At 41.1% G+C, this 25,676-nt stretch overlaps 1 protein-coding gene across 1 annotated transcript; it reads right to left on the bottom strand.

Moving 5' to 3' along the window:
• Window positions 1-17,311: 17,311 nt before the first annotated feature.
• On the bottom strand, window positions 17,312-24,856 carry LOC121743767 (ethylene-responsive transcription factor ERF114-like). The gene is made up of 3 exons (XM_042137134.1): window positions 24,415-24,856; window positions 23,791-24,289; window positions 17,312-18,520 (listed from the first exon to the last, which is right to left on the bottom strand). Exons 1-3 carry the CDS (start codon window positions 24,587-24,589, stop codon window positions 18,499-18,501), a joined length of 696 nt encoding a protein of 231 aa, XP_041993068.1. The 5' UTR covers window positions 24,590-24,856; the 3' UTR covers window positions 17,312-18,498.
• Between the last annotated feature and the right edge of the window lie 820 nt (window positions 24,857-25,676).

Genomic DNA, 25,676 nt, shown 5'->3' on the forward strand with positions numbered 1-25,676 from the left:
ATTAACACACACCATACAGGCAAAGAACTGGAAACATTATTTTATTTTGCTTGGTAATAAAACAATTAATATACTAGTATAATTATCATTCCTAACCTTTAACCTCAAATCATCATAACTTAGCACTAAGAGCATCCACAACCGTGATCTTGTCGCGACACGGTTGTGGCCGGCCCCACTTTTTCTGCTTGCTCTCTGGCAAGAGCACAACACCCACAGTTGTGCTCTTCCGCAAGGAAGAGCACAATTCAATTAAACAAAAACATTTCCATAATATGAAAATTCATTAAAAAACCGAAATAACATAACAAATAAATTTAAAAAGACATAATTAAAAGCCTAAAAATTTAAAATTACACAATTAAAATCCTAAAATTAAAAAAACCAGTACGCGTTGCCGAATTTCGCCCACAGATGTTTGATTATGTCACGCCTGCCCACCCCAGGGGTGTTACAAACGAGGCGATCGTGACCAAGGGACAAACATTAAGAATAGCATTTAAGGATAACAGTTCATAAGAAAGGCTCAACTAGCTTAAAAGAATAATATATATCAGAGTGTATGATACACTGAGTGCAAACTCGACTTTAGCTCCAAACAAATGGGAAAAGCTCGAATAAAATCAGAGTGTCTTTTCAACAATCAGCAACTCGAGATAAAATTATCTCAACAATACTTGGCGGAAGCATTCGAGAGTAGAATACTATTATGTATGAAGACATAATATATTCAGAAAGTTTTATTTACAATCTTCTTCACTATCATGCTCAACACCCACCACGCTCGTCACCGCTCAACCTGCACATAGAGAAAACATATGCAGGGCTGAGTACTTGGTGTACTCAGTGGACACGTGCCACAATATATTTTATAAAAACAGATTTTGTCAAGCCACTCTTTGAGTGAACTCGGGATTTTAGGAAAAGTCCGATAACACTAAACATTTTTCTTTTCCTTTTTCAAAAGTGATCTTTCGATCTATTTTCCTGGAACATATGCCGTATCTGACAAACCCGATTTCACTATCTCTTGTTCATTCATCAGTCCATTCATCATTCATCGTTCCTTTCATCATTCATCATATCTTAACATTCAAGTGCCGGGGAAGTGGTTACCTCCCACGGTCTCCCATCAATCCATTCATCGTTGCAGTAAGATAGGCATAGTTCCAAAACAAAATATGGCTTGACATAATCTTTTCAACTTTAATTTTCCTCAAAACGTTTTTGAAACATAAATCATTTTTTTGTTCCGTCAAGATCGAGCATCATCTCATATCACATCAACAAATCGAGCAAATCACAAATCACTCGATAAATCAACACATATATCACATAACATCACTTTCACCTTAATTATTTCACTTTAAGCACATAATCACATCAACATCGAATAAAATTAATAATACTCGCAATCTCAGTTAAAAGGAATTTCGTCACATAAAATGATGCTCGAATCAAAATATTAAAACTAAAGCTCTTGAAAGTATTTAGTTCAAAAGCCCACGTGAAATACTTTTCGTAAAAACTGTAACTTTAACAGAAAGCCCACGAAAAACTTAGTTAGAAAGCCATACCTCGCTCGTTTAAAGCCTTCACGCCGTGCTCCTCTCTTTCTCATCTTCTCTTTCTCGGCTATGCTCACGCCGCCACCACGCTACCGCCACCGCTGCTGTACGCGCGGCGGCTCGCCATCGCGGTCCGCCCCAGCCACCGTCGCCAAGGATCTCCCCCAGCCGCCGACACCGTTCCCGACAGGTAGGTGGTCGGAAATTCGTTCCTCCATCCCCTCTCTCTTCTCTCTCTCGGATTTCTCAATTCTTTGGTAGTGAAGTAAAGGATTTGAAGTGGAGGGAGGTTGTATTTATAGAAATTTTTTTTCAAAAAAGACAAAAATTCACGTCTTTTCGTTTTGATGCGACGAGTAATTAATGCGCCCGTCGTTGGAAAACGTGTCTGATGCGACGTGGTTCTTATCCAACTTTTCGTCTTGATGTGACGCGGTTCTTATCCAACTTTTCGTCTTGATTTGTTGTCGAAAGTGTATTTGATACGTGGTCTATTCTTTCGTGTAGGTATCATTTTGGGCTCGTAACAATTGGGTTTCAAATTGGGCTAGGAAAGACTAATTGTTTGGCCCCAAAAGTGAAATACTTCTCTCGATAAAAGAAACAAGGTCGAAAAATTTTCAAGTGCACAAACGACGGTCCTTTCAAGAACACAATAAAAAGGTAGAAAAAGTCGGGGTGTTACAATCTACCCATCTTAATAAAAATTTCATCCCGAAATTTGCTTACGTCCTTCGAATGGTTCGCACTTAGCTTGCTTCAAAGTTTCACGCAATTCCAAGAAAAGGTTCATGGTCTATCGGCCTCCATTCGCACTCTCGATCTCCTTGCCTCGTCGTGACTTGACAAATTAGGGGTTCACCCCAAACTTTCAGATTCTCGTTCGTTTTCATCGCTCGGAAAAGAGATATATTATCTCAACTTAAAACTACGGTTCGCGCGTATTCAATCTAGCCTACAACATAAGCACTCTATGTTCGCAACATACTTCATCATCTCAAAGGTCAACGACTCAGTATAGCGCACACAACCCTTTCACATTTCACATCTACTTTCAAAATAAATATTTTCTTCAAAACTCACACTTTTCTCAAAAATTTCACATAAAAAAAAATATTACCTCTTTCTTGGTTGAGCGTGGCGAAGCGGGATGTTGAGCCTTCCAAATTTAACCTTATTTTAGTCTAGCGAATCGAATCTAGACTAAGAATGAAAAAGACTCTCGGGTCCAGAGCGGAAAGAAAAATTGCTCTGATACCATACTGTCACGCCCGCCCACCCCAGGGGTGTTACAAACGAGGCGATCGTGACCAAGGGACAAACATTAAGAATAACATTTAAGGATAACGGTTCATAAGAAAGGCTCAATTAGCTTAAAAGAATAATATATATCAGAGTGTATGATACACTGAGTGCAAACTCGACTTTAGCTCCAAACAAATGGGAAAAGCTCGAATAAAATCAGAGTGTCTTTTCAACAATCAGCAACTCGAGATAAAATTATCTCAACAATACTTGGCGGAAGCATTCGAGAGTAGAATACTATTATGTATGAAGACATAATATATTCAGAAAGTTTTATTTACAATCTTCTTCACTATCATGCTCAACACCCACCGCGCTCGTCACCGCTCAACCTGCACATAGAGAAAACATATGCAGGGCTGAGTACTTGGTGTACTCAGTGGACACGTGCCACAATATATTTTATAAAAACAGATTTTGTCAAGCCACTCTTTGAGTGAACTCGGAATTTTAGGAAAAGTCCGATAACACTAAACATTTTTCTTTTCCTTTTTCAAAAGTGATCTTTCGATCTATTTTCCTGGAACATATGCCGTATCTGACAAACCCGATTTCACTATCTCTTGTTCATTCATCAGTCCATTCATCATTCATCGTTTCTTTCATCATTCATCATATCTTAACATTCAAGTGCCGGGGAAGTGGTTACCTCCCACGGTCTCCCATCAATCCATTCCATTCATCGTTGCAGTAAGATAGGCATAGTTCCAAAATAAAATATGGCTTGACATAATCTTTTCAACTTTAATTTTCCTCTAAACGTTTTTGAAACATAAATCATTTTTTTGTTCCGTCAAGATCGAGCATCATCTCATATCACATCAACAAGTCGAGCAAATCACAAATCACTCGATAAATCAACACATATATCACATAACATCACTTTCACCTTAATTATTTCACTTTAAGCACATAATCACATCAACATCGAATAAAATTAATAATACTCGCAATCTCAGTTAAAAGGAATTTCGTCACATAAAATGATGCTCGAATCAAAATATTATAACTAAAGCTCTTGAAAGTATTTAGTTCGAAAGCCCACGTGAAATACTTTTCGTAAAAACTGTAACTTTAACAGAAAGTCCACGAAAAACTTAGTTAGAAAGCCCTACCTCGTTCGTTTAAAGCCTTCACACCGTGCTCCTCTCTTTCTCCTCTTCTCTTTCTCGGCTATGCTCACGCCGCCACCACGCTACCGCCACCGCTGCTGTACGCGCGGCGGCTCGCCGTCGCTGTCCGCCCCAGCCACCGTCGCCGAGGATCTCCCCCAGCCGCTGACGCCGTTCCCAACAAGTAGGTGGTATGAAATTCGTTCCTCCATCCCCTCTCTCTTCTCTCTCTCGGATTTCTCAATTCTTTGGTAGTGAAGTAAAGGATTTGAAGTGGAGGGAGGTTGTATTTATAGAAATTTTTTTCATAAAAGACAAAAATTCACGTCTTTTCGTTTTGATGCGTCGAGTAATTAAGGCGGCCTTCGTTGGAAAACGTGTTTGATGCGACGTGGTTCTTATCCAACTTTTCGTCTTGATGTGACGCGGTTCTTATCCAACTTTTCGTCTTGATGTGACGCGGTTCTTATCCAACTTTTCGTCTTGATTTGTTGTCGAAAGTGTATTTGATACGTGGTCTATTCTTTCGTGTAGGTATCATTTTGGGCTCGTAACAATTGGGTTTCAAATTGGGCTAGGAAAGAATAATTGTTTGGCCCCAAAAGTAAAATACTTCTCTCGATAAAAGAAACAAGGTCGAAAAATTTTCAAGTGCACAAACGACGGTCCTTTCAAGAACACAATAAAAAGGTAGAAAAAGTCGGGGTGTTACAGATTAGGTCTTCTTTTAGCTCAATGTGGGTTCGGGTATCGCGCATTGTGTGCCTTGTCTCGATCCTCTGGCCCACCGTCGTATGCACACCTCGGCGTGGGGGAGACCTCGCGGTTGAGCTTCCGGCTTCATCCTCGTCGTAGAAGCTAGTCGCCCTCGGTCCTTCGTCGGCTATAATCATGTTGTGTAAGATAATACACGTGAACATGATGTCGGCGATATTATTGACGTACCACAGCCGAGCCGGGCCTTCACATGGATGATGAATGTGTGTATTTATAGATGATTTTGGGGAAAAAAATAAAAAATAATAAGAAAATTCAGAAAAACGGGCAAAAAAACATCCATATTTTTGGGATTTGGAAATTTTTTTTATTATTTTTTTTTATCATTTTTAAAAATTAAAGACCGAATTTTTAATAAAAAAAATTCAAAGACAACGGCTATGCCGTTGCCCAATCGCGTGTCGCCACGTCGCCTGCTTGCTGGCACGGACGTGCTCTTCGCAGCTAGCAGCGCCGGTGGAGCTTGTCCGTGCCAGCGGTACGGACTGACGGACGCCGTCCGTCCACCGCTGCGCATGCTCTAAGAGCATCCACAACCGTGCTCTTGCCAGCGAGCACGGTTGTGGGCACGGCGCCACTATTCCTGCCTGCTCTCTGGCGCACAACACCCACAACTGTGCTCTTCCGCAAGGACGAGCACAATTCAATTTAAAATTCAATTAAACAAAAACATTTCCATAATATTAAAATTCATTAAAAAACTACAATAAATATTACAAATTACAAATAAAATAAAAAAGACATAATTAAAATCTTAAAAATTAAAAATTACATAATTAAACTCCTAAAAATTAAAAATTACATAATTAAAAGCTAAAAATACCCCCGTGGACGACTACTCATTCTGTTCCCGGACTAGGAAACAGTGGTGAACCGAACCATTCGGGGTTTCAACCGGAGCCCGGGGGGTTATCGTCGTGGCTGGACATTGTTATGGTGTAGGAGTGGAAGAAAGATTGAGAATGAATATGGGAGAATGAAGATGAGAATTGTGTAGTTTGGTGTGAATTTTTGGGTGTGAAAGTGGGGGTATTTATAGATGAAAATGTGTATTTTTGGGGTAAAAAAATAAAAAAAACTAAAAAGTGGTTAAAAGCGGTAATAAACGGATATATATTTTTTTTTGGGAAGTGAATTTTTATTTTATCGGTTTTTTAATTAAAAACCGATTTTTAATAAAAAAATTTTCATAACCGTTGCCCAATCGCTTGCCGCCACGTTGCCTGCTCGTTGGCACGGACGTGCTCTTCGCAGCGAGCAGCGCCGTGCCAGCGGCGCGAGCGCAGCGGCGGTGGAGCTTGTCCGTGCCAGCGGCACGGACGGACGAACGTCGTCCGTCCACCGTTGCGCATGCTCTAAATATGTATTCCATTGATCTTATATAAAATGATACCTTTGCTTTTTGAGATTGTCTCATTCAAACTATTACTTCCTCCATCCCTTAGTATTATCAAAATTTGACCGGATATAGATTTTAATAAATGTAATGAAAAGTGAGTTGAAAAAATTGTTAGGACGTGAATCATATTTTAAAGTATTAGTTTATAATAAAATATGAGTGAAAATAAGTTAGTGGAATGTGAGGTTCATTATAAAAAAGGGTAAAAAAGTGAAATGTGACAAATTGCGTGGGACGGACGAAAATAGAAAAATGTGACAAAATTTTAGGAATGGAGGGAGTACTAATTTTTAAAATTAGAAAACCACTTTTTCTACTTTATACTATAAAATCTCGTAATTTTTTTTTCACTTTGAATAGGACAAGTCTTTATCTTAAATAAGTTTATGCCGGTGGTTGATATATGACACTCCAATTTTTTTTGTTTTTTTCGTGGCACTAGCAGCACCTTTATTTGTTTGATAATGTGTCGACTTTTGGATATTCAAAACTAGTTTTTATTCATTTTTTTCTATAATAGATTAAAGTTCAAAATTTATCATGTAAATTTGCTCAAAAAAAAAACATTTTAGTCCACATATTAAGTGTATTAATTTTGGTCATAACCAATATATTTTGGTCTATATTTAATAATTCTATCAAACAAGAAAAGTTAACCGTGGTTTAATCCAAAATTTATTCCCGTACATTTGCACAAAAAATCTATCTGATCCTATACATTTTAAATGTATTAGCTTTTTGTCCATATTTTAACTTATCGCTCACGTCAGAATATGATTGACTGTTAACTTTTGAAGAAACCGTTAAATATGGATCAAAAAACAATGTTTGAGACGAAAAACTAACAACCTTAATGTGTAGGAAAGAAAAGTTTTTTTGAGCAAATGTGTGAACCAATTTCAGACTTTAGTCTTTCCATAATATAGTACTCCCTTCATTCACCATTTAAAGAGTTCTTTTGACTAGGATGTGTTTTAAGAAGTTATTTGACTTTGTAAAAAAAAGTAAATAGAGAAAGTGAGTGGAATGCGACACTCATTTAAAGTATTAGTTTTATATTGAATTGTGAGTGTAAAAAGTTGGTAGAATGTGGAATCAACATTAAGTAGAAATATTTCTATAAATTGTGGACAACTTAAAATGACAAAATGGTCTTTAAATGACGGATAGAGAGAGTAGCTAAATTTGATTTTTAAAAAAAGTATTCTTCATTTAAGTAATCGATTATATACCTTTTACACACAATTTTTGTTTTATCATAATATATAGCTAAATTAACTTAAAGACATATAAATAACTAACTAACTATTGGATCAAGTAACTCATCATGCTGGAAAATGACTTAACTACCTAGGCTTGCTACGAAAACACAAAACACTTTACCATTCATCATGATTAAATACTAGATCAGAGACTTTAAAGTTGAACTAGACTGGAACTGTGGACAAATTTCTCGAAAACAAAATAACCCTGAATTTTATATTCAAAGCTCAGATCAGTACTGTGAACATGCGGAATACAAAAAGATCGATTATTTAACTACGGAACAACCCGGAATTAAACTAAGCTAACAACTTCCGAAAATAAGAAAGCGAGTAAAGCCGAGAAGCTCTCGGTCGGAAACTTGAGACGGCGCCGAACAAATATTGAGTATTCTGTCGCGCTCCCTTCGGTCGCTCTCTCTCTAACTGACCATTTCTCTAACTAAGTTATCTTCGGAACTGGAAACTAAACTAGAAACGGAAAAGAGAAGATAAAAAGAAAGATCCGATTCAATTATGGTGGCACATCGTCTATTTATAAGCTCGTCGCAACGACCTCCAGCTAGATAACGATTTCGGCAGAGAATATTCGCTCACGCTAGGATCGCGCACCTCATCAATTGACACGTGCCCCTTCTTCTAGAATGCGGTGGTCCCTCAGCAATCGAATGAGGATTCTCCTTTGTTATTGATAACTGATTGATGATCCTATCCAACGCATTAGCTACACGTGCTTTTCTTTTAGAATGTAGTGGTCCCCCGGCTAACTGCTTGATCACCCCCTTGATCATTCCACCAGATTTTGTCCTTTTTCGCCATCTGCACCAGCTTGATCAACTTGGCCTTGTTGCCCTTGGTCAAGTGGCATTCCTGCACAATTAACACTCGCTTTGCGCGATAAACTGATCAAGTAGCATACATTTTACCCCTAAACCGATGCATGAAATAGGCCTTATTAAACTGCTCACACTTAAAACATACTTGTCCTCAAGTATAAAGAAAAAGAAAAGAAAAAAAAAGATAAGGCAAATATCAGGCATGGTTTACTCGTTTCAAGAAAGTGAAAGAAGATGAAAAGAAAAACAAGACTCAAAACAAAAACAAATATTCACATAGATGCATAAAACCGAATAAACTTCCAACAATCATACCCGAGGTCGAGGTCAATCCATTTGCCAACAGCTTATGTTTCTTCTCTTTCGCGTTCACTTGATCAAGGTGTCAGTTTGTCAAGATTGTTCAATTTAAACCAACTGTTGGATTCACTCAGTCACTCATTTCTCACCAAAGATGTTAGGACTATTCACTCTGTATTGCCGCAAATTTAATACCTCAAAGCGGACTGCACAAGATAGTTCCTTAAGGTCTTTGTTTCGGTTGTAATGGGACTTAAGAGGAGTAAGTGGGTTAGGGTAGGGTCCTAGGGGTTCTAAGTTTAAAAATTAAAAATATAAACTGTAAAAAAGAAAAAGAAAAACACATGAGTCAAGAGAACAAAGATCTGAACAATTTTACTAGATCAGGCTGAATTATTACCTTGCCACTGGATATTTCACTTGGTCAAGCCGCGACCTTTAGCCTTTAACTTTTGGCTTATTTTCTAACTCTCGACTACTGGGTCAGGTTACAATATTTTTCCTGCCCTCTTTTTTCTAAAATAATACAATATATTTTTTTCTTTTTTTTCGAACTGATCAATCTAACCAATCAACCTGACTGACTAACTTGCTCAACCCAACTACCTTTTTATTTCAGCTTTTTCTAACGTTATCCCTTTTTCTTTTGAAATAATCCATCTCTCGACCCCTTTTTCTCATGTGTTACAAAAATGTACAAAGATGTGGATTTCGGTTTCAAAAGACGGGTAAAAGTGTATATGGGCTCAACGTGGTTAACTAGGGGGTGCCTTGCTTTGACGAGACGGGTTCGTGAAACGAAAGAAGAAATAACTCAATTGGTTAAGTCCTTACTACATGTGCAATCATACTTGCTTCGTTCAAACTGATCAAGTTAGGCAATCAAGTATCACATGTAAACATATTGTATCCTTTTTCTTACTCTTTTCCAGGCATTCATATCTTTCATTTATCCAATTGCATGCATATTGCCCTAATTATCACTAACTAATTGTTTTGCATTTTTATAAATTGACATGAATGATTCAATTAGGCTAACCCTCCTCCCACTGCATAAGAACTCGTCCTTGAGGGACTAGATGCAGTGGAAAAAGGGTTAGGCAACGACACAGACAGACAAACCATGGAAAACTTCTCACACTTAGACCAGACACTGGGCTAAGTGGGAGATAGTGCCAAAAAATCAAAGCATGTCGAAAAATAGAAAACATGAACAAAAACACATAGGCAGTAAAAAATGAGCAGATAATGCATAAACTTCTCACACTTAGACCCGACAAAGGTCTAAGTGTGAGATGGATCAAAGTATTTATACAGACCAAAGTCAAATTAAAAATAGAAATTGTTTTGAATGGAATGAGCTGAGTCAGGGGGGATATACTAATTCTTCCGGGGTGGCTGAGCATGTGGAGTAGAGGATGGCCTGGTCGGAGTGGAGGTGCACCGTCCTTGAGGTGAGCTTGTTGAGGGAGGCGGTGGGTGCCTAGTGATGGGCTGTTGCGCCAAGGAGCTGGCTAGGTCACGGACTGCTTCCAGCATCCTCTCCATCATCGTTCTAATCCTAGTCATCAGGACTAGTTGGGCGTGGGAGTTTTCCACGAGCTGCTGCATCATTTGCTCCATGCGGAGCTTCCATCCATCTTCAGCTTGAGCAGCCTCCTCTGGCTCAGTCCTCTGGGTTGTCACCACTGCCAGCTGGGGCGTCCGTAGCTTGCTAGGGCTCATTGTGCGTTCAGCCGGCCGCTGCCTCTCCTCCTGCTGGCCCTTTTGTTGCTCCCTTTGACCGGTAGCGTAGAAGCGAAGCTTCCCACCGCACACCTTCTCAAGTACCCGTATTCTAACAAAGAAATCCAGGTCAAATAATTCCGGCTTGGGGCATCGGCGGGGGCGCTCTACACTCTCTTGGATCTCCAGGATCGGGTAGGCTCCTAGAAGATGGCAGACATTCAGGTGGCAATCTGATTTATGGAGTAGGCCAGCCAAAAGCCCAGATGGACTTTCCTCTGCTCTCTCATACTCCACATGAAGTAGAGCTTCGCTAGGGTTATGATAGCCATGGTATTGGCTTGACCCAACAAGTTGCAGCCTAGGTAGACCTAGGCATGGCATAGAGCTGGGTCGGCGATGTGAGTAGCCCTGGACTCAGAGGCTTAAAAAACTGGTGCTTTCTCGTGGCTTAGGGCCTTCCAGACGGCGTGCTGATCGAAGTCAGGCTTCCTGTGAGGGAGGCCGATATCACGCCCAAACCACTCCCCGTTGGCTACCTGGGCTTCTCTATAGAGTCTCATCCTGATGGAGAACTCATTTAAACTCATCTTTTGGCCACGACCAAACACTCGGAAGGAGACGCTCCTGGCCTCCAGGTCTGTGCTGCCGGTAAACCAGAAGGAAGTGAAAACTTCCTTGGCCAGGACCTCCGGAACCGGGGCCTCATCCACCTCCAGGAGCCAATCAAATCCAATGCCGGTGATGTACTCGGCAAACCTCTCCTCAACGTGTATTTTCTCTAGGGAGGGTTGGTGGAGTTTCTTCCCGGCCTTCAGCCGCTTCTGGGTGGTCACCCGCTGATTGACCCCTCCTGCCACTTGGGGTTGTCGAACTCTAGCATCTGTTGGAGGAGGTCTGCGGTCAGGGCCACAGTTTGTTTGGGGTAGTCGGCGGCAGGGGTATTGCAGGCCTTCCTTGTTGCCTCCTAGACGTCCGGGTACAGCGGAGAGCACACCCCCCGGTGTCACTGACTTCGTCTTCTTGTCGGGGCGGTGGAGAGTCTGGCTGGTCGGCGTTTCTGATCACTATGCCCTGGTTGGCAGGGCGGCTTTTCTTAGGAGAAGGAAGAACAATCTCCTTGAGCACCTCTTCCCTCATGTTGGGGTTGAGTTTGCGTTGCTGGTCACGGTGCGGTTTAGCTCCTTCCTCCAATCTGATGTGGTGCATGCACAAGTCTGGGCTGATGCCCACCAGATCTGTCAGCTTCCATCCTATGACTTTCTAGTTGCGCTTTAGTACTTCCAGCAATCTGTCTTCCTGTCCCTGGGTCAACTGACTGTTGATGATAACTGGCATTGTTTCGTCTTCCCCCAGATAGGCGTACTTCAAATGTGCTGGAAGGGGCTTTAACTCCTTCGCTGGTTTTGGCACTTCAGTAGGCAGTGGATTTTCTTCTGCTTCTCTTCTCAGTGACTTGCCTTGATCAGGCAGCTTTTCGAGGCTAGACACTTGAGCCTTCCCGCTTGACTCAGCTGGTCGCCGGCGCTCGTAAAAATCCATCATCGCTTTCGCGATGGCTTGATCATCCATTTCGCCGACGTTCATGGCTTCATACCATTCGACGACTTCTCTCTCAACCTCTTCATTTGCAGCGGAGTCAGTGAATTGCCTCTGTAGGAATTCCTCCTCCGGATATTCCTGTACTAGCGGCTCAGTCACATCTACTGAGTACACGTTCTCGCTGTCTGCTGGCCTCTTCATAGCTTCATCAATATTGAACGTGAACTGCTCTCCATTGAAATCCAAGTCGATCGTCCCATTACGGATGTCGATTATGGTGCTGGCCGTAGACAGGAACGACCTTCCCAGTAGAACTCCACTTGACTCCCTTGCTGCTGGCTCTGTCATCTTGATGACGAAAAAGTCTGCTGGGTATAGAAAATCATTCACCTTCACGATTACATCTTCCAGAATTCCCTCTGGGTGAATGCAAGATCTGTCGGCCAATTACATCATGATGTCAGTATAGACGAGTTTGGCCTCTCCCAGTTTCCTATAAATGGAGTATGGCAGAACGTTGATGGATGCCCCTAAATCACACATGGCGTGCTCCACTTGAATATCTCCAATCGAAATCGGGAGTGTGAACATTCCTGGGTCGGTCTTTTTCGATGGGAGATCGCTCATCTGGATCACGACAGAGACGTTCTCCTCTGTAATCATTCTTCCTTCTTCGTTGACCTTCCCCGCCAGGTAGTCCTTTATAAACTTTCTGATTGGGGGCATCTTCAATGCCATCAAGAGTGGCACCTTGACTTCCACATCTTTGAACATACTGGCCCCATCGATTGTGGCGTCTCTCTTCCTGGTCACCATTCCGAGGTATGGATATGGCTTGACCTTCTCGGCTTCTTCTCCTTGACTCTCTCCTGTGGTCTTACTGCCCACCTTTGCTTTGTCTTTCTCTTTCCCTTTCGTTTGATCCGCTCCACTGGACCCTCCTTCTTCTTGGTGGCTTGGTCCAGGTATAGACGCTGGGGACACTGCAGGTGGGCTGGGGCTCTGGTACACCTTCCCTGACCTCAGGGAGACTTCGCTAATGTTCTCGCGCCCAGGCGGTTGCACAGTGGCAGGGATCTTTCCTTCGTTTCCTCTCAGCTCTCCCAGCAACATTGCAACTTGAGACAGTTGCTTCGTAAGCATGTCCAGTGCTGCCCTTTGCTCCTTCTGAGCCTCTTGAATTTCTCGCATTGCATCATTAGGATGGTGCGGGACTATCATTTCTCATTGACCTTCGTTGGGGTGCCGGTTATATCTTTGATTCGACGGCCTCCCACCGTGGTTCGGCTGAGCGTAGTCGGACGGCCCATAGTGGTCTGGCTGGTACTATGGCTGGTTGTGTTGTTGGTTGTCTCTTTGATGTGGTGGGACATAGCTAACCACCTGGTTGTTCGGTTGTCTCCCCTGGTTGCTTGACTGGTTGCTTGACTGGGGGCCTTGATGTCTGTATCCCCAGTTTCCTTCCTGCTGTCTGCTTGACCAGTTAGGCTGTCCTCCACTCGACCAGTTTCCTTGATGTCCGCTTGACCAACTGCCTTGTGGTCCACCTGACCAGTTCGCTTAACCACCCTGTATTCTGTTCCCTCCGTTGTTTGATCTCTCTTGGTTCCGAGCGGGCCAATTGGGCTGCCCTTCGGAGGGTTGTATCTGCTGTGTCGATGGTTGAGGTGGATGGCTTTGGTTCTGATCACTCCATCTTAAATTGGGATGGTCTCTCAACGGGGCATCCTTCTGCTTCCCTTGGATCCAGTTGCCACTTGCGTTCCAATGACCGATGGCATTCACCTGCGGTTGTGGCTCCGCTTCAGGAGGGAACTCGCAATAATAGTAATGGTGCTCTTCCGGTGGTGGTGGCACATAAGGCTTCTCCTTAGGTGCAGGCGGTGGATGCGCTCTGGACTTTTCTACTGCCTCTAACAGCTTCTTCTCCATTTGCTCGAATCAAGGCTCTAGCTTCTCATCACTTCTTGCCTCCGCTGCGTGCACGACCCCTCGCCTGTATTGGCCACGGGAGGTTTTATACAATCGCTTGGCTTCAATTAGCCTCTCCAGAATACTCTTTGCTTGACTGAATGGGGTTTTTGAGAAATCCCCTTGGGCTGCTAGGTTGAGGTCATTTTTTCTGTCCACCGTAAGTCCGCCATAGAAGGTTGAATAGACCTCACGATCTCCCATCTTGTGGTTGGGGCATGCTTGAAGCAGTCCTTGAAATCTATCCCAATACTGGCCTAGAGGTTCATCATACTCCTGTCTCGCCTCTGTGATCTCCCTCTTCAGGGCGCTCATCTTCGACGCTGGGAAGAAGCGGTCTAAAAATATCATGCGAAATTCGGCCCATGTTCTGATCGATCCCTCTGGCAACCTCGACAGCCAGACTCCTGCGTCGCCCTTCAAGACGAAGGGTATAACCTTTAGCCTATAATCTTCTGATGTGGATCCAGCCGGAACGGGCTGAATATCACAGTAACTGCAAAATTCTTCCAGAAAGGCGTAAGGACACTCCTTCGAGAGGCCATAAAATTCGACAACACGGCTAGCACTCCTGATTTGATCACGATTGTTCGCATCCCTGGAGTGATAGCGATAGCATGGGTGGGCTCCTTCTCATCATGAGAGTGCAGGGAGCCAATTCCTGAGTCATTGTCGACGAGGGCCATCTCTGCTTTTGCTTGCTCAAGTGGTGGTGGCTTTGGTGGTGCGTTCTGTTCTCCTTTTTCCTCACTGGTCAGTTGCTCAGCGGCTGCTGCCTCTAACGCGGCTCTGTATCGAGTGGTAACAACACCGACTTCCTGGACTCGCCAATGAGCGTTTGTATCTCTGTACATGAGAGGATGATTCCAGTGTCCTCCGCGGTGGTACCTTCTCATAAAAGGAAAGAAAAAAAAACAAATTAGAAAAGAAAGAAATAAGACTATTCACACCTATGCACTAAACACATCCATGTAATAACACCATGTTTTCCCGGCAATGGCGCCGTTTTGGTTGGGTGCTTCGGAGAAAGCGCGGATTGGATCAAGCTATATGGAAGATAACCGAACCGAGTGGATCAGTTAGCAAATGTCGTTGCCACTTGATCAAGGCGTTCTATCTCGCTCTACCGAAAGAAATATTTATAACTCCCAAACTTGCACTACTTTAACAGTAAAGCGGCAAGTACGGGGTCGATCCCACAGAGAAACCAGTGCGTTGAGTGTGTGAGTAGTGAACAGGGGTCGGCTACTGCCATGCTTTAAGTTGGGAGTTTAAAACTACTGGGTTACGCTAGGCGGAATGTAAACTAACTACTGGATCAAGTAACTCATCATGCTGGAAAAGGACTTAACTACCTAGGCTTGCTACGAAAACACAAAACACTTTGCCATTCATCATGATTAAACACTGGATCAGAGACTTTAAAGTTGAACTAGACTGGAACTGTGGACAAATTTCTCGAAAACAAAATAATCCTGAATTTTATATTCAAAGCTCAGATCAGTACTGTGAACATGCAGAATACAAAAAGATCAATTCTTTAACTACGGAACAACACAGAATTAAACTAAGCTAACAACTTCAGAAAATAAGAAAACGAGTACAGCTCTCGGTCGGAAACTTGAGACGGCGCCGAACAGATATTGAGTATTCTGTCGCGCTCCCTTCGGTCGCTCTCTCTCTAACTGACCGTTTCTCTAACTAAGCTATCTTCGGAACTGGAAACTAAACTAGAAACGAAAAAGAGAAGATAAAAATGAAGATCCGATTCAATTATGGTGGCACATCCTCCATTTATAAGCTCGCCGCAACGACCTCCAGCTAGATAACGATTTCGGCAGAGAATATTCACTCACGCTAGGATCGCGCACCTCATCAATTGACACGTGCCCCTTCTTCTAGAATGCGGTGGTCCCTCGGCAATCGAATGAGGATTCTCCTTCGTTATTGATAACTGATTGATGATCCTATCCAATGCATCAGCTACACGTGCTTCTCTTCTAGAATGTAGTGGTCCCCCGGCTAACTGCTTGATCACGCCTTTGATCATTCCACCCGATTTTGTCCCTTTTCGCCATTTGCACCATCTTGATCAGCTTGGCCTTGTTGCCCTTGGTCAAGCGGCATTCCTGCACAATTATCACTCGCTTTGCACGATAAACTGATTAAATAACATACATTTTACTCCTAAACTGATGCATGAAATAGGCCTTATCACATATCAATAAATACTACATCCATCCAAGAAAATAGGTCGTTGGTCTTTGCTCTCTCCTTCTCGTTTGGTCTTCAGTTTGGGTTAGCTCATTCTGGTCTTGGCTTTGGTTGTTTTACTAAGTCTTGGTGATGTTTTTGTATTGTTATGTTGTGCTTGGCTTCTGTTTTAAATTCTAAAATTTCTTGTTACGGGTTTGAGAATTTTGTCTTTTATATAAAAAAAATCTAATATACCAAATACCGACTAATGATAATTTAGTCATTTACAATTAAATTATTTAATACTATGATTTTTAACTATTTAAATGGGGTGTGTGAAGTACCATTTTTTGTTGGAGGGGAGCAATAAAGATTTAGTTCATTTTGTTACTTAATCCTCAAGCTTTGTTATAGCCAGGTCTTGTCATTGTTATAGTCTCACATGTCAAACTTAACCGCTCAATTAGACCATCAGCAGTGGCGCGAAGCTCCCGGCGGAATTCTCCGCGAAATTCCCAAAAACACCTCCGGCCACGTCATACGGACTTGTCACTGCACTGCCACGTTATACGGACTTCCCACTGCACAGTGGCCGAATTCCCCGCAGAATTCCCGACGGACTTCCCACAATAAAAAAATTCACAAATTCACAAATTAAACAATTTTCGGAATTAAACAATTAACGGAATTAAAATTTCGACACAAATAGGGAAAAAATTCCATTAAAAAAAAGTACATTTCACCAAATTAAAAAAATACATTTCAATAATTTATAGAAATTAAAAAAACATTTAATTCAATAAACGGGAATTCCGCGCGGACGTCCACACGGAATTCCGTATCCGTGCATGCCACGCACAATGGCGGACGTCAGCCACGGAATTCCCGCACGCCGGTGGGAATTCCGTGGTGATGTCCGCCACTGCTGATGCTCTATGAGTAAGTCAACGATTACCAATTAGTCTGTGAGTGTAAAATTCTGAATAGCTCCAAATGTGATGCAATAATCGTGTGAATGAGTCAAAGTCCACAGCTATAGAACATTCCATATTTCTGCTACCTACAACAATAATACAGTACATGATTAGAATATCATCGATGGAAATCAATAAAAAACACCACCTCCAAATTGATATTCTGATTTTAAACGGCAGGCCGAATTCGATGACCTTTAACATTTCTTCTTTTTCACACTTATATCTTTAAAATTTAAATGCCTCTCGCAAGAAATAAAGCAAAATATATATATTATTATACAAGTTGTATATATATCTGCAATCCACTTTATCTTCTATACTATTACTATGCCCATATCGATAATTATTATTTTAGACTTCTCTTTTCAAGCTTTGGAACTACCTATCAACGGTCAAGTGTCTCTACCATGCCAGGCGAGTCTCCTCTCTTTATCTCTGTGTGTCGAATTACTTTGCTTCATTCTCATCCAAGTCTTTATATTTTATATACAAAAGCTTATATTATGTGTAAGTTGTGCACACATACAAATAACATGTATATTTCGAAACCAATCTAGATAATCACAAATTTCTCCATGTGAAATTATTCCAATACAGACAGATTTCTCACAATTTCTTAGGAAGCAGTGAATCCGGAATCTCACTGCTTTCAAATGGAATTGGGTTATTCTACTATATACATATAATCTCACCGTTCCATGAAATTATTCCTGTATTTCTTTTGAAATCTTCTAATATATATTCTAGTTTTCTTAATTTTGAAATGTTCCAATATACAGTCAAATTTTTTATAAAAATTTTAACTGTCCTAAAACTTTACTTTACTATAACAATCTTATTTAATGTTTGTAAAGATAATAGATGTAGCAAAAATAATACTATAGTAGTTTTCTTTTTGACAAAAAATTTATTCTTTCTATTTTTCTCTCATACTGTATTAGTTTTTCACTTTAATTTAACCTTTAAGCATCAATTTCATAAATTTCTCGCAAAAGAAAAAAAAATTCAATTATCTTGGAACAACAAGAGTAGTAGTTAAATAAAACAATTGCATATAAATTATACAACGGAGTACTATATTTTTAGATATACGGAGTATTAAATATAATTTGTTAGTACAGTTAGTGTTTAATAGTGTTTATGAAGTGATTTTAAATGTAAAATACCTAAAATGTTTAACTATGTAAATGCACATTTATAGTACCCCACATAATTCCTTTTTAAACTGCTTCACATTCTATTTTACAATTCAATTTTAATTACATATTCAGGTATATATATACCAGCAATAATTTTTATTAATAACAGTGTATAACATATTGATCACAAAGAATTGAAATCCCAACAAAAACATCCAAATATTAAACATCTAACTTTCAAAGTCGTACATATATATATAAAACATCCAAATATTATTCATCTAATATTCAAAATCATACATACACATCATAATAAATATAGAAATAGTTATTGTTACGTTTATTGAACGAGCGTATGTGTCGAAATTCTCACCGGTTCAGCCCATTCCTCATTGATGGCCTTCTGTCCATCTGTAAAACCAGACAGTAAGAATGATATATAGTGTTTTCCAATTTTAAATTCTGAGCATTTCTCCTACGTGGTTGTTGGAATATGGAGTCTCATGTATTTTATTTTTAGGCCCATTATTTTTTCTATCCTAATTACGATTTATTTTATTATGATATATTTCCTTGTGTATAATCTTTTAGTGATCAGCTGTATTTGGGTTCTCTATATTACCTAAAACGGTGCAATATAGTGAAGTCTTTGGTTTGATAACGCCTCAAACGTAAATACACGTAGTATCAAACTAGGTAAATAATTCATGAGATCACCTCTTTTATATTCGTAATTATTTGTGTTTGTCCCCAACAAAGGGTACTGTCTACTCTATATAATACTTCTTATTTTTTTAGTATATTTCAATTCAGGTATGGATATAGATAGAAATTCATGGGGTCTATCCTAAATCAATTGGTAATAAAAGGAGAGATCCATGAGACTTATATATTGATTTCAATTCTATATGAACATCGATAATATCATCCTATCCCATAATATTCGGTTCATCTCTTTGTACATACATGCTGTCCTATATACAGGCTAATGTCATAATTTTGTACCTCTTCTTTATTATCCTATAATACTTTATTGAGGTACCTGTCTCTCAAAAAATGGCAGCTACTTCCATAGTTTGTTTACTCCACTATATAGATAAAATGTTCAGATAAAAGTTCTACGTACATACGCAAGAGCAACTATACTTTCCTTACAAAATTTCATAGAGAGAAACCCCTCTTTTCCTTTTAAAAAGTTGGTAGTTTTCATGCTCGGATCATCACTCTAAGCTAGAGATGCCCACCGGTTCCGGTTCCGAACCGGAACCGTGTTAATTTTTTCGAACCGGAACCGTCGCATTTGGAACCGCGGTCCGGTTCCAGTTCAAGATTTTTCCGAACCGGAACCGTCACCGAACCGCCGCCGGTTAACCGGCGGTTTCACGGTTCCAGTGAGAAAACCGAGGCGGCAGCGGGGGCAGCTTTTTCAGCCGGTTTTGTCGGCCAAAACCGGCGGTTTTTGGACCGAAAACCGGCGGTTAACCGCGAAAACCGGCGGTTAACCGTGAAACCGGCGGTTTTCGGTTCCGGTGCGGAACACGAGGCAGACGGTTTGTTGACCGAACCGGCGGTTTTGGCGGTGAAACCGGCGGTTCCGACGGTTTTCCGCCAAAACCGCCGGTTTTCCGAAATTCAAATTTTTTAAAATTTTGATTTTGAATTCAAATTCATCCATTATCCCCCATTTCATGTTTTTTTTATTTACGTTCCGACGACACTTGTAAATTATATTACATTGTTGTATGTTGTATGTTGTATATGTATTGTAAATTGTAATGTATAGTTGTCCGTTACAACTCAAATTCAATAAAATTTATATCATTTTCACCTTATTTGTCTTATTTCAATTTAAATTATCCATTGTCTTGTTCCAATTTATTGTATAAGTCCAAATTTCAAATTACATAGAAAAAAAAACCGAACCGTGAAACCGCCGATTTTAGAACCGGAACCGTGTAAACCGTCCGAAAACCGGCGGTTCCGAACCGGAACCGGAACCGCCGGTTTTCGAACCGGAACCGGAACCGTGAAATAGCCTCACGGTCCGGTTCCGGTTCCGAATTCCTATAAACCAGAACCGGCGGTTCCGAACCGGAACCGTCGGTTTTGGAACCGTGGGCAACACTACTCTAAGCACGTGTTTTGTATGATGAGATGAACTACATTGTGAGTTTCCTTAATTCGTGGTATTAATTACTCATTCCTTATCTTCTAAATTGTATTACATGACAAAACTACCCTTCTATAATTTATGACTTCACAATTTCTCTCTCACATTTTGGGCATCTCTTCTTACATAATATGTTAAGGTCCTGAATCCCTAATGTTCGGTAGAACGGAGAACAACTATGAAAAGATAAATCCGGCGCCCGTGAGGGTTGGCGGAGGACGAATCTGGGTGGCTGTGCGCGGGTTCCAACCCGTCGGGCAGCAACTGCAGATCAGATATACGTCCCGGCTGTGCGCGGTGAGATTCCGTCGGGCAGCAGGTGGCGTAGGGATTAAGGATTTAACGTATTATGCAAGGGACTTGGCCAAAATAATATATTTATTGAATGATTAAAATGATAACCTCCTCTCCTATTTATAATACTAGAATACTAGTACCCTAACTTATTGAATAAGAAAACAAAGATATGGAAAAGATATGGTGAATCAAAAGATACTAAATAATTGAGATTTCCTAGGGTATGGGGATCGTATAAACTCCCCCACGGTTGAAATCCACCTTGTCCTCAAGGTGGAAACCACAAACCAACGACGAGAGTAGAAAGCAGAAGCTTTAGCTAGGCGTCTCCTCCTGGATCAAACACATATCGAACAGCTGAATGTCTCCTTTTATCACCTCCAATAATGCTCAAATATGGCGTGTCATTGAACGGATGGATGAATCGTGTATCGACGTCGAGTGATGTCAAACAATGAACAATACTTGGAACATTGCCATCAAAGAAATCCACATCGAAATAGGCTGTTATCTTTACACCAGTGCAAGCACTTCCCCTCTTAAACCAACAATTCGTAACATCCTTCGATGACATTTGAGCAATATTGAACGATGCGATTATCTTCTCCACTTCACCAATAGAACCATCCTCCTCTTTATCTTCTAGCAATGTCTCCTGAAGCAAAATCCCAACGTCATCCTTTATCTCCAATTCCCTGTGTGTTGGAACAACAAGATCACTAATCTTATCATCATATGCCATGGCGAGCACTTGCGGTGACTCATTGTCGTTCTTGACAATCCCTTCGTTCTTGATGAACTCTTCAGGGGACTCGTTGTTTGGAACATCAAGAGAAGCGCCATCATTGTGAACATCGGTAATGTCATTGGGAACATCATCACCGAATACTATCGTGGGAGTATTATCAGTTTTCTCTTCGGCCAAATTTTCATCTTGAATGTTCTCCTCAAACCACGCGTTCAAACGGGCGAGCAAAGCATCTTGCTCTAACCTATAAATACGTAATTTCTCGTTGTAATCGTCTAAGGCCGCTTGTTGGACAGGAGTGAGTGATCGAACCATGAGTTCGGGATTATTGGGGAGACCATGCTTTTGCCTCGAATCCCTAAACTTTCTGGACTTTTGAGGCATGTGCACAGAGCTGGATCGGGTCCGGGCAGCTGCAGGCAGCATCGTTGTGTGGTGACTCAGAGATTGGTCGAACTGTTGTGGCTCTCCAGACGGGTGGTAGCTGCGTCGGGGTTGGTACGGCTGTTGCCAATCTATGGGGTCGGTAGGATGATTGGGTGGTGGCTGGTATGATGGCAGATGGTGGCGTCGGGGCTGGCGGCTCATGTACGGGTTTCTATCAAGCTGATAGGGATGTGACTTGTCCGGTTCCAAACAGGATGGTTGTTCCCCGCAGGTAGAACGACGCACGGGCAGTGGTGGACAGCGAAGATTGGTTCGATGTCTAGGCGGATCCCAGCAACTAGGTGGACGCGGCGGTGGCTGATCATAATCCGAGTATCCCTGCGATGCCCGGTAAGGCGGCGGTTCCCAACAAGAGGGCTGCCGCGTCGGTGGAGGGTCATAGGGATCGAAATCCTGGAGTGATCGGTTACCGGGAGGATCCCAACAGGTGGGGTGGCGGATCTGGACCGACTCCATTTGGTGAGGCGGTTGCGTATCCAGATGGTATTTTGCACGACGCCCAACTTCGGTGTAGCTGCGTGACATATGGTGGTGGTCGGCGTATGCGTATGACATGTTGATGGATTGAGGCGTTGCTGTGGTGGATGATGATCGTCTGACTTCAATGCAGCACGCTGGAATCCTTCCCGTCGGGCGTTGCAGAAGTAGAGTTGTCCGGCGGATAGGCGGGTCTCGACAACCAAAGCAGTTGCTGTGCGCGGAATGGTTTCCGTCGGGTAGCGGTGTAGCCTCGGTTCGAGATGGTGGGAGGGTGAGATCACCATGAAAGTACCAGTTGTTAAGGTCCTGAATCCCAAATGTTCGGTAGAATGGAGAACAACTATGAAAAGATAAATCCGGCGCTCGTGAGGGTCGGCGGAGGAAGAATCTGGGTGGCTGTGCGCGGGTTCCAGCCCGTCGGGCAGCGACTGCAGATCAGATATACGTCCCGGCTGTGCGCGGTGAGATTCCTTCGGGCAGCAGGTGGCGTAGGGATTAAGGATTTAACGTATTATGCAAGGGACTTGGCCAAAATAATATATTTATTGAATGATTAAAATGATAACCTCCTCTCCTATTTATAATACTAGAATACTAGTACCCTAACTTATTGAATAAGAAAACAAAGATATGGAAAAGATATGGTGAATCAAAAGATACTAAATAATTGAGATTTCCTAGGGTATGAGGATCGTATCATATTACTACTACTCTCTTGCTCTCTCTCACCCTCTCTACGAATTTTGTTCTCATTTCTTTTCTTTCGGATTACTCTTCTATATTCACTCAATTCCTACCTTCATTCTATTTCATTATATCAAACATGTATTATGAAATCCCCTCTTTTCTTAGGAGCAAATGTATAAGGTCTTATCGGATTCTAAAATTAAATTATGGTTAGCTAATTGGCAATCACATTATGCTTATTACCTCAAAATTAAAATGAAAAATACTAGACAGGTAGCTTGGTCCTAGTTTGTACGGGATAGTTCATTATGTTTAAGCTTAATTAATTAAGCCTGCTTTAATAGAGGATAAGCCCCTAATCAACTGCTCTATACCCGTGGCAAGTAGATCATAATGCAAACCAAAATTAATACCTTACCACTTTCAAGGATAGGTTATTAAATACTATCTATTTCGATCTGCTATATATGTAGGTTTTGCAGTAATACATCTAATACAATATATACAACGTTCTTTAAGATTAACAATGATACTTTCACATACAGAGCACCTCGTCTTAATTAATTAGAACAACGTTGTTCTAATTAAACTCATTACATTACTACTATGGATCATGAAAAAGACTAGACATAGATCAAATTTCTCAATAGCATATTATACTTAATTTCTTATAATTGTGAGATATGTATTTTCGAGAGTTATAACTTACACGCACTATGTAATTCGTACCCTCAATCTATTAGTTGGATGAGAAATGTCTTACCAACTAGTAATTAATTAACTCCGGATTCACATATTAAACCATGTATATGAATTAATGATGATATTATATATTATTCCTCAAGAGTATACCTTTTCATCCTCTTGCTTCCAGATTCTCCCCATTTATGAGTAGTTCCAAAATGGGCATCAATTTGCAGCTTCTGCTCATCCTCATCGGAAGCTACAGCCGCACGAGACGAGGCCTCAGAAACAAGAGTCCCTCCACCGTAAAACCCTTGCGAATTAGATGAATTTCCATGGTTAGAGAGACCAAGGTTGATGCAGTTTTCTTGACGATTAGTAGTTTGAGACTGAGAAGAAAATTTAGGTACGATGCATCCATTTGTTAGGTATCCAAATCGAGTCCTTCCCTGAACCCTCTCGGGAAAGTTGAGCTTTGCCTTGTTCCCTTTGAACCTAAGCGCGGCCTCGTCGTAGGCGAGGGCCGCAGCTTCCGCGGAGTCGAAGGTGCCAAGCCACACTCTCGCGGCCTTGACAGGGTCGCGAATCTCGGCCGCAAATCGTCCCCACGGACGCTGCCGGACTCCTCTGTAGTGTCTCCTCATTTCATTATTTCTTGCACTGTTTTCTAATCAAACCAACCAAGTTAGTCACATTTATCACACACATTTGAGGCCAGTTATATAAACAGACTGAATCAGCAAATGAATACAAATACTACTTTTCCTCTAAAAAAGGATATACAGAAAGCACCTTGTAGTTGAGGTTGAGGTTGAGGTTGAGGTTGAAGGGGTGTGGATTGGGAAGAAGTGGAGGCGAGGACTTGGGAGAGGGCGGTGACGATGGGAGACATGTCGAGAGGGGAAGAGTAGAATGGAGGAGAGAGAGGCCTCTTCCCAATCCCATGCACTGGATCGTGATCATCCATGGTTGTTTCTGCACGTTAAGACAACTAACTAAATGGAGTATTGAGGAGAATTGATGGAGATGATTGGTCTCTAAAGTCATGTTTTTATTTCTACATTTTTCTAGGGTTTTCTGTCACTGCTTTGAATTTTTGTGAGTTGACTTGGTCGTTCATTCCAGTCTGATTGTGAGTGATGTAAATGGCTCTTTTCCTTTCGACCATTGTATTGTTAGAAAGAAATTAAATTATTGGAGTAGTATTATCTTTTGTACAAAGGTATGATCTAATGAATCTAAACGATCCTGTAAAACTATGCAGTTAAAGGTGACTCCGTTCATATTGAAACTGGTGAATATCAATCCACCGAAAGCACTCTCTCCAACAAATGATATGAGCACACAATACAAATTTTGTCCTATTAATATTGAACACTCCCGCCCGCTCACTACTATAATTACAAGTAAAAGTGAGAATCCTTTGATTAATTTTTTATTTGTTTTAAGATATTTAATATCTAGTATATTTATATTTAATAAACATGTTGTTGGTTTTATTTGATCAACTTATTTTACCAATAGCATGTCTAGTTCAATATTTATTGTACTAATACTTCTTCCTTCCATTCTTCCATTTTTTAATTTGGTCCATTCCTTATTAATTAACCTACCTCAGTTTTTAAATTTGGTCCATTCCTTATTAATTAACCTAACTCACTTTACTATTTTTAGTAATAGATTACACATTTCACTAATTCATTTTTTCCTTATTATATTTTTAAACTAAAATATAAAAATAGTACTCACCTATCATTAACATTTCAACTTACTTCTTTCATCTTTTTAGTTAAAATCTGTGCTGAGTTAAAGTGAGACAAAAATTAAAAGAAAGAGGGAGTATTAGATTATGGTTGACCAAAGTTGTTCTATAATAAACCGTTTTTATTAAACGCATAAGGAATTAACAACCTGATTTTAGTTAGGAAATGATTCAATGCAATAACAATCAACCCGCCCATACAGCCACGCCGATCGAGCTGGGGGCGAAGGATGTGAGGCCGTGGAGTTTGACCAGCCATGGCGAGTTCTCTGTGACCTCTGCTTGGGAAAGC

This window comes from Salvia splendens, chromosome 8 (assembly GCF_004379255.2).
Source record: "Salvia splendens isolate huo1 chromosome 8, SspV2, whole genome shotgun sequence".
NCBI classification, from domain to species: domain Eukaryota; kingdom Viridiplantae; phylum Streptophyta; class Magnoliopsida; order Lamiales; family Lamiaceae; genus Salvia; species Salvia splendens.

Coding starts and splice junctions, on each gene's coding strand:
- LOC121743767 (XM_042137134.1), bottom strand. CDS start 24,589: ATGGATGATCACGATCCAGTGCATGGGATTGGGAAGAGGCCTCTCTCT. Junction 24,290..24,414: donor ACCTCAACCTCAACTACAAG/GTGCTTTCTGTA, acceptor TGGTTTGATTAG/AAAACAGTGCAAGAAATAAT. Junction 18,521..23,790: donor GGAAGCAAGAGGATGAAAAG/GTATACTCTTGA, acceptor CTGGTTTTACAG/ATGGACAGAAGGCCATCAAT.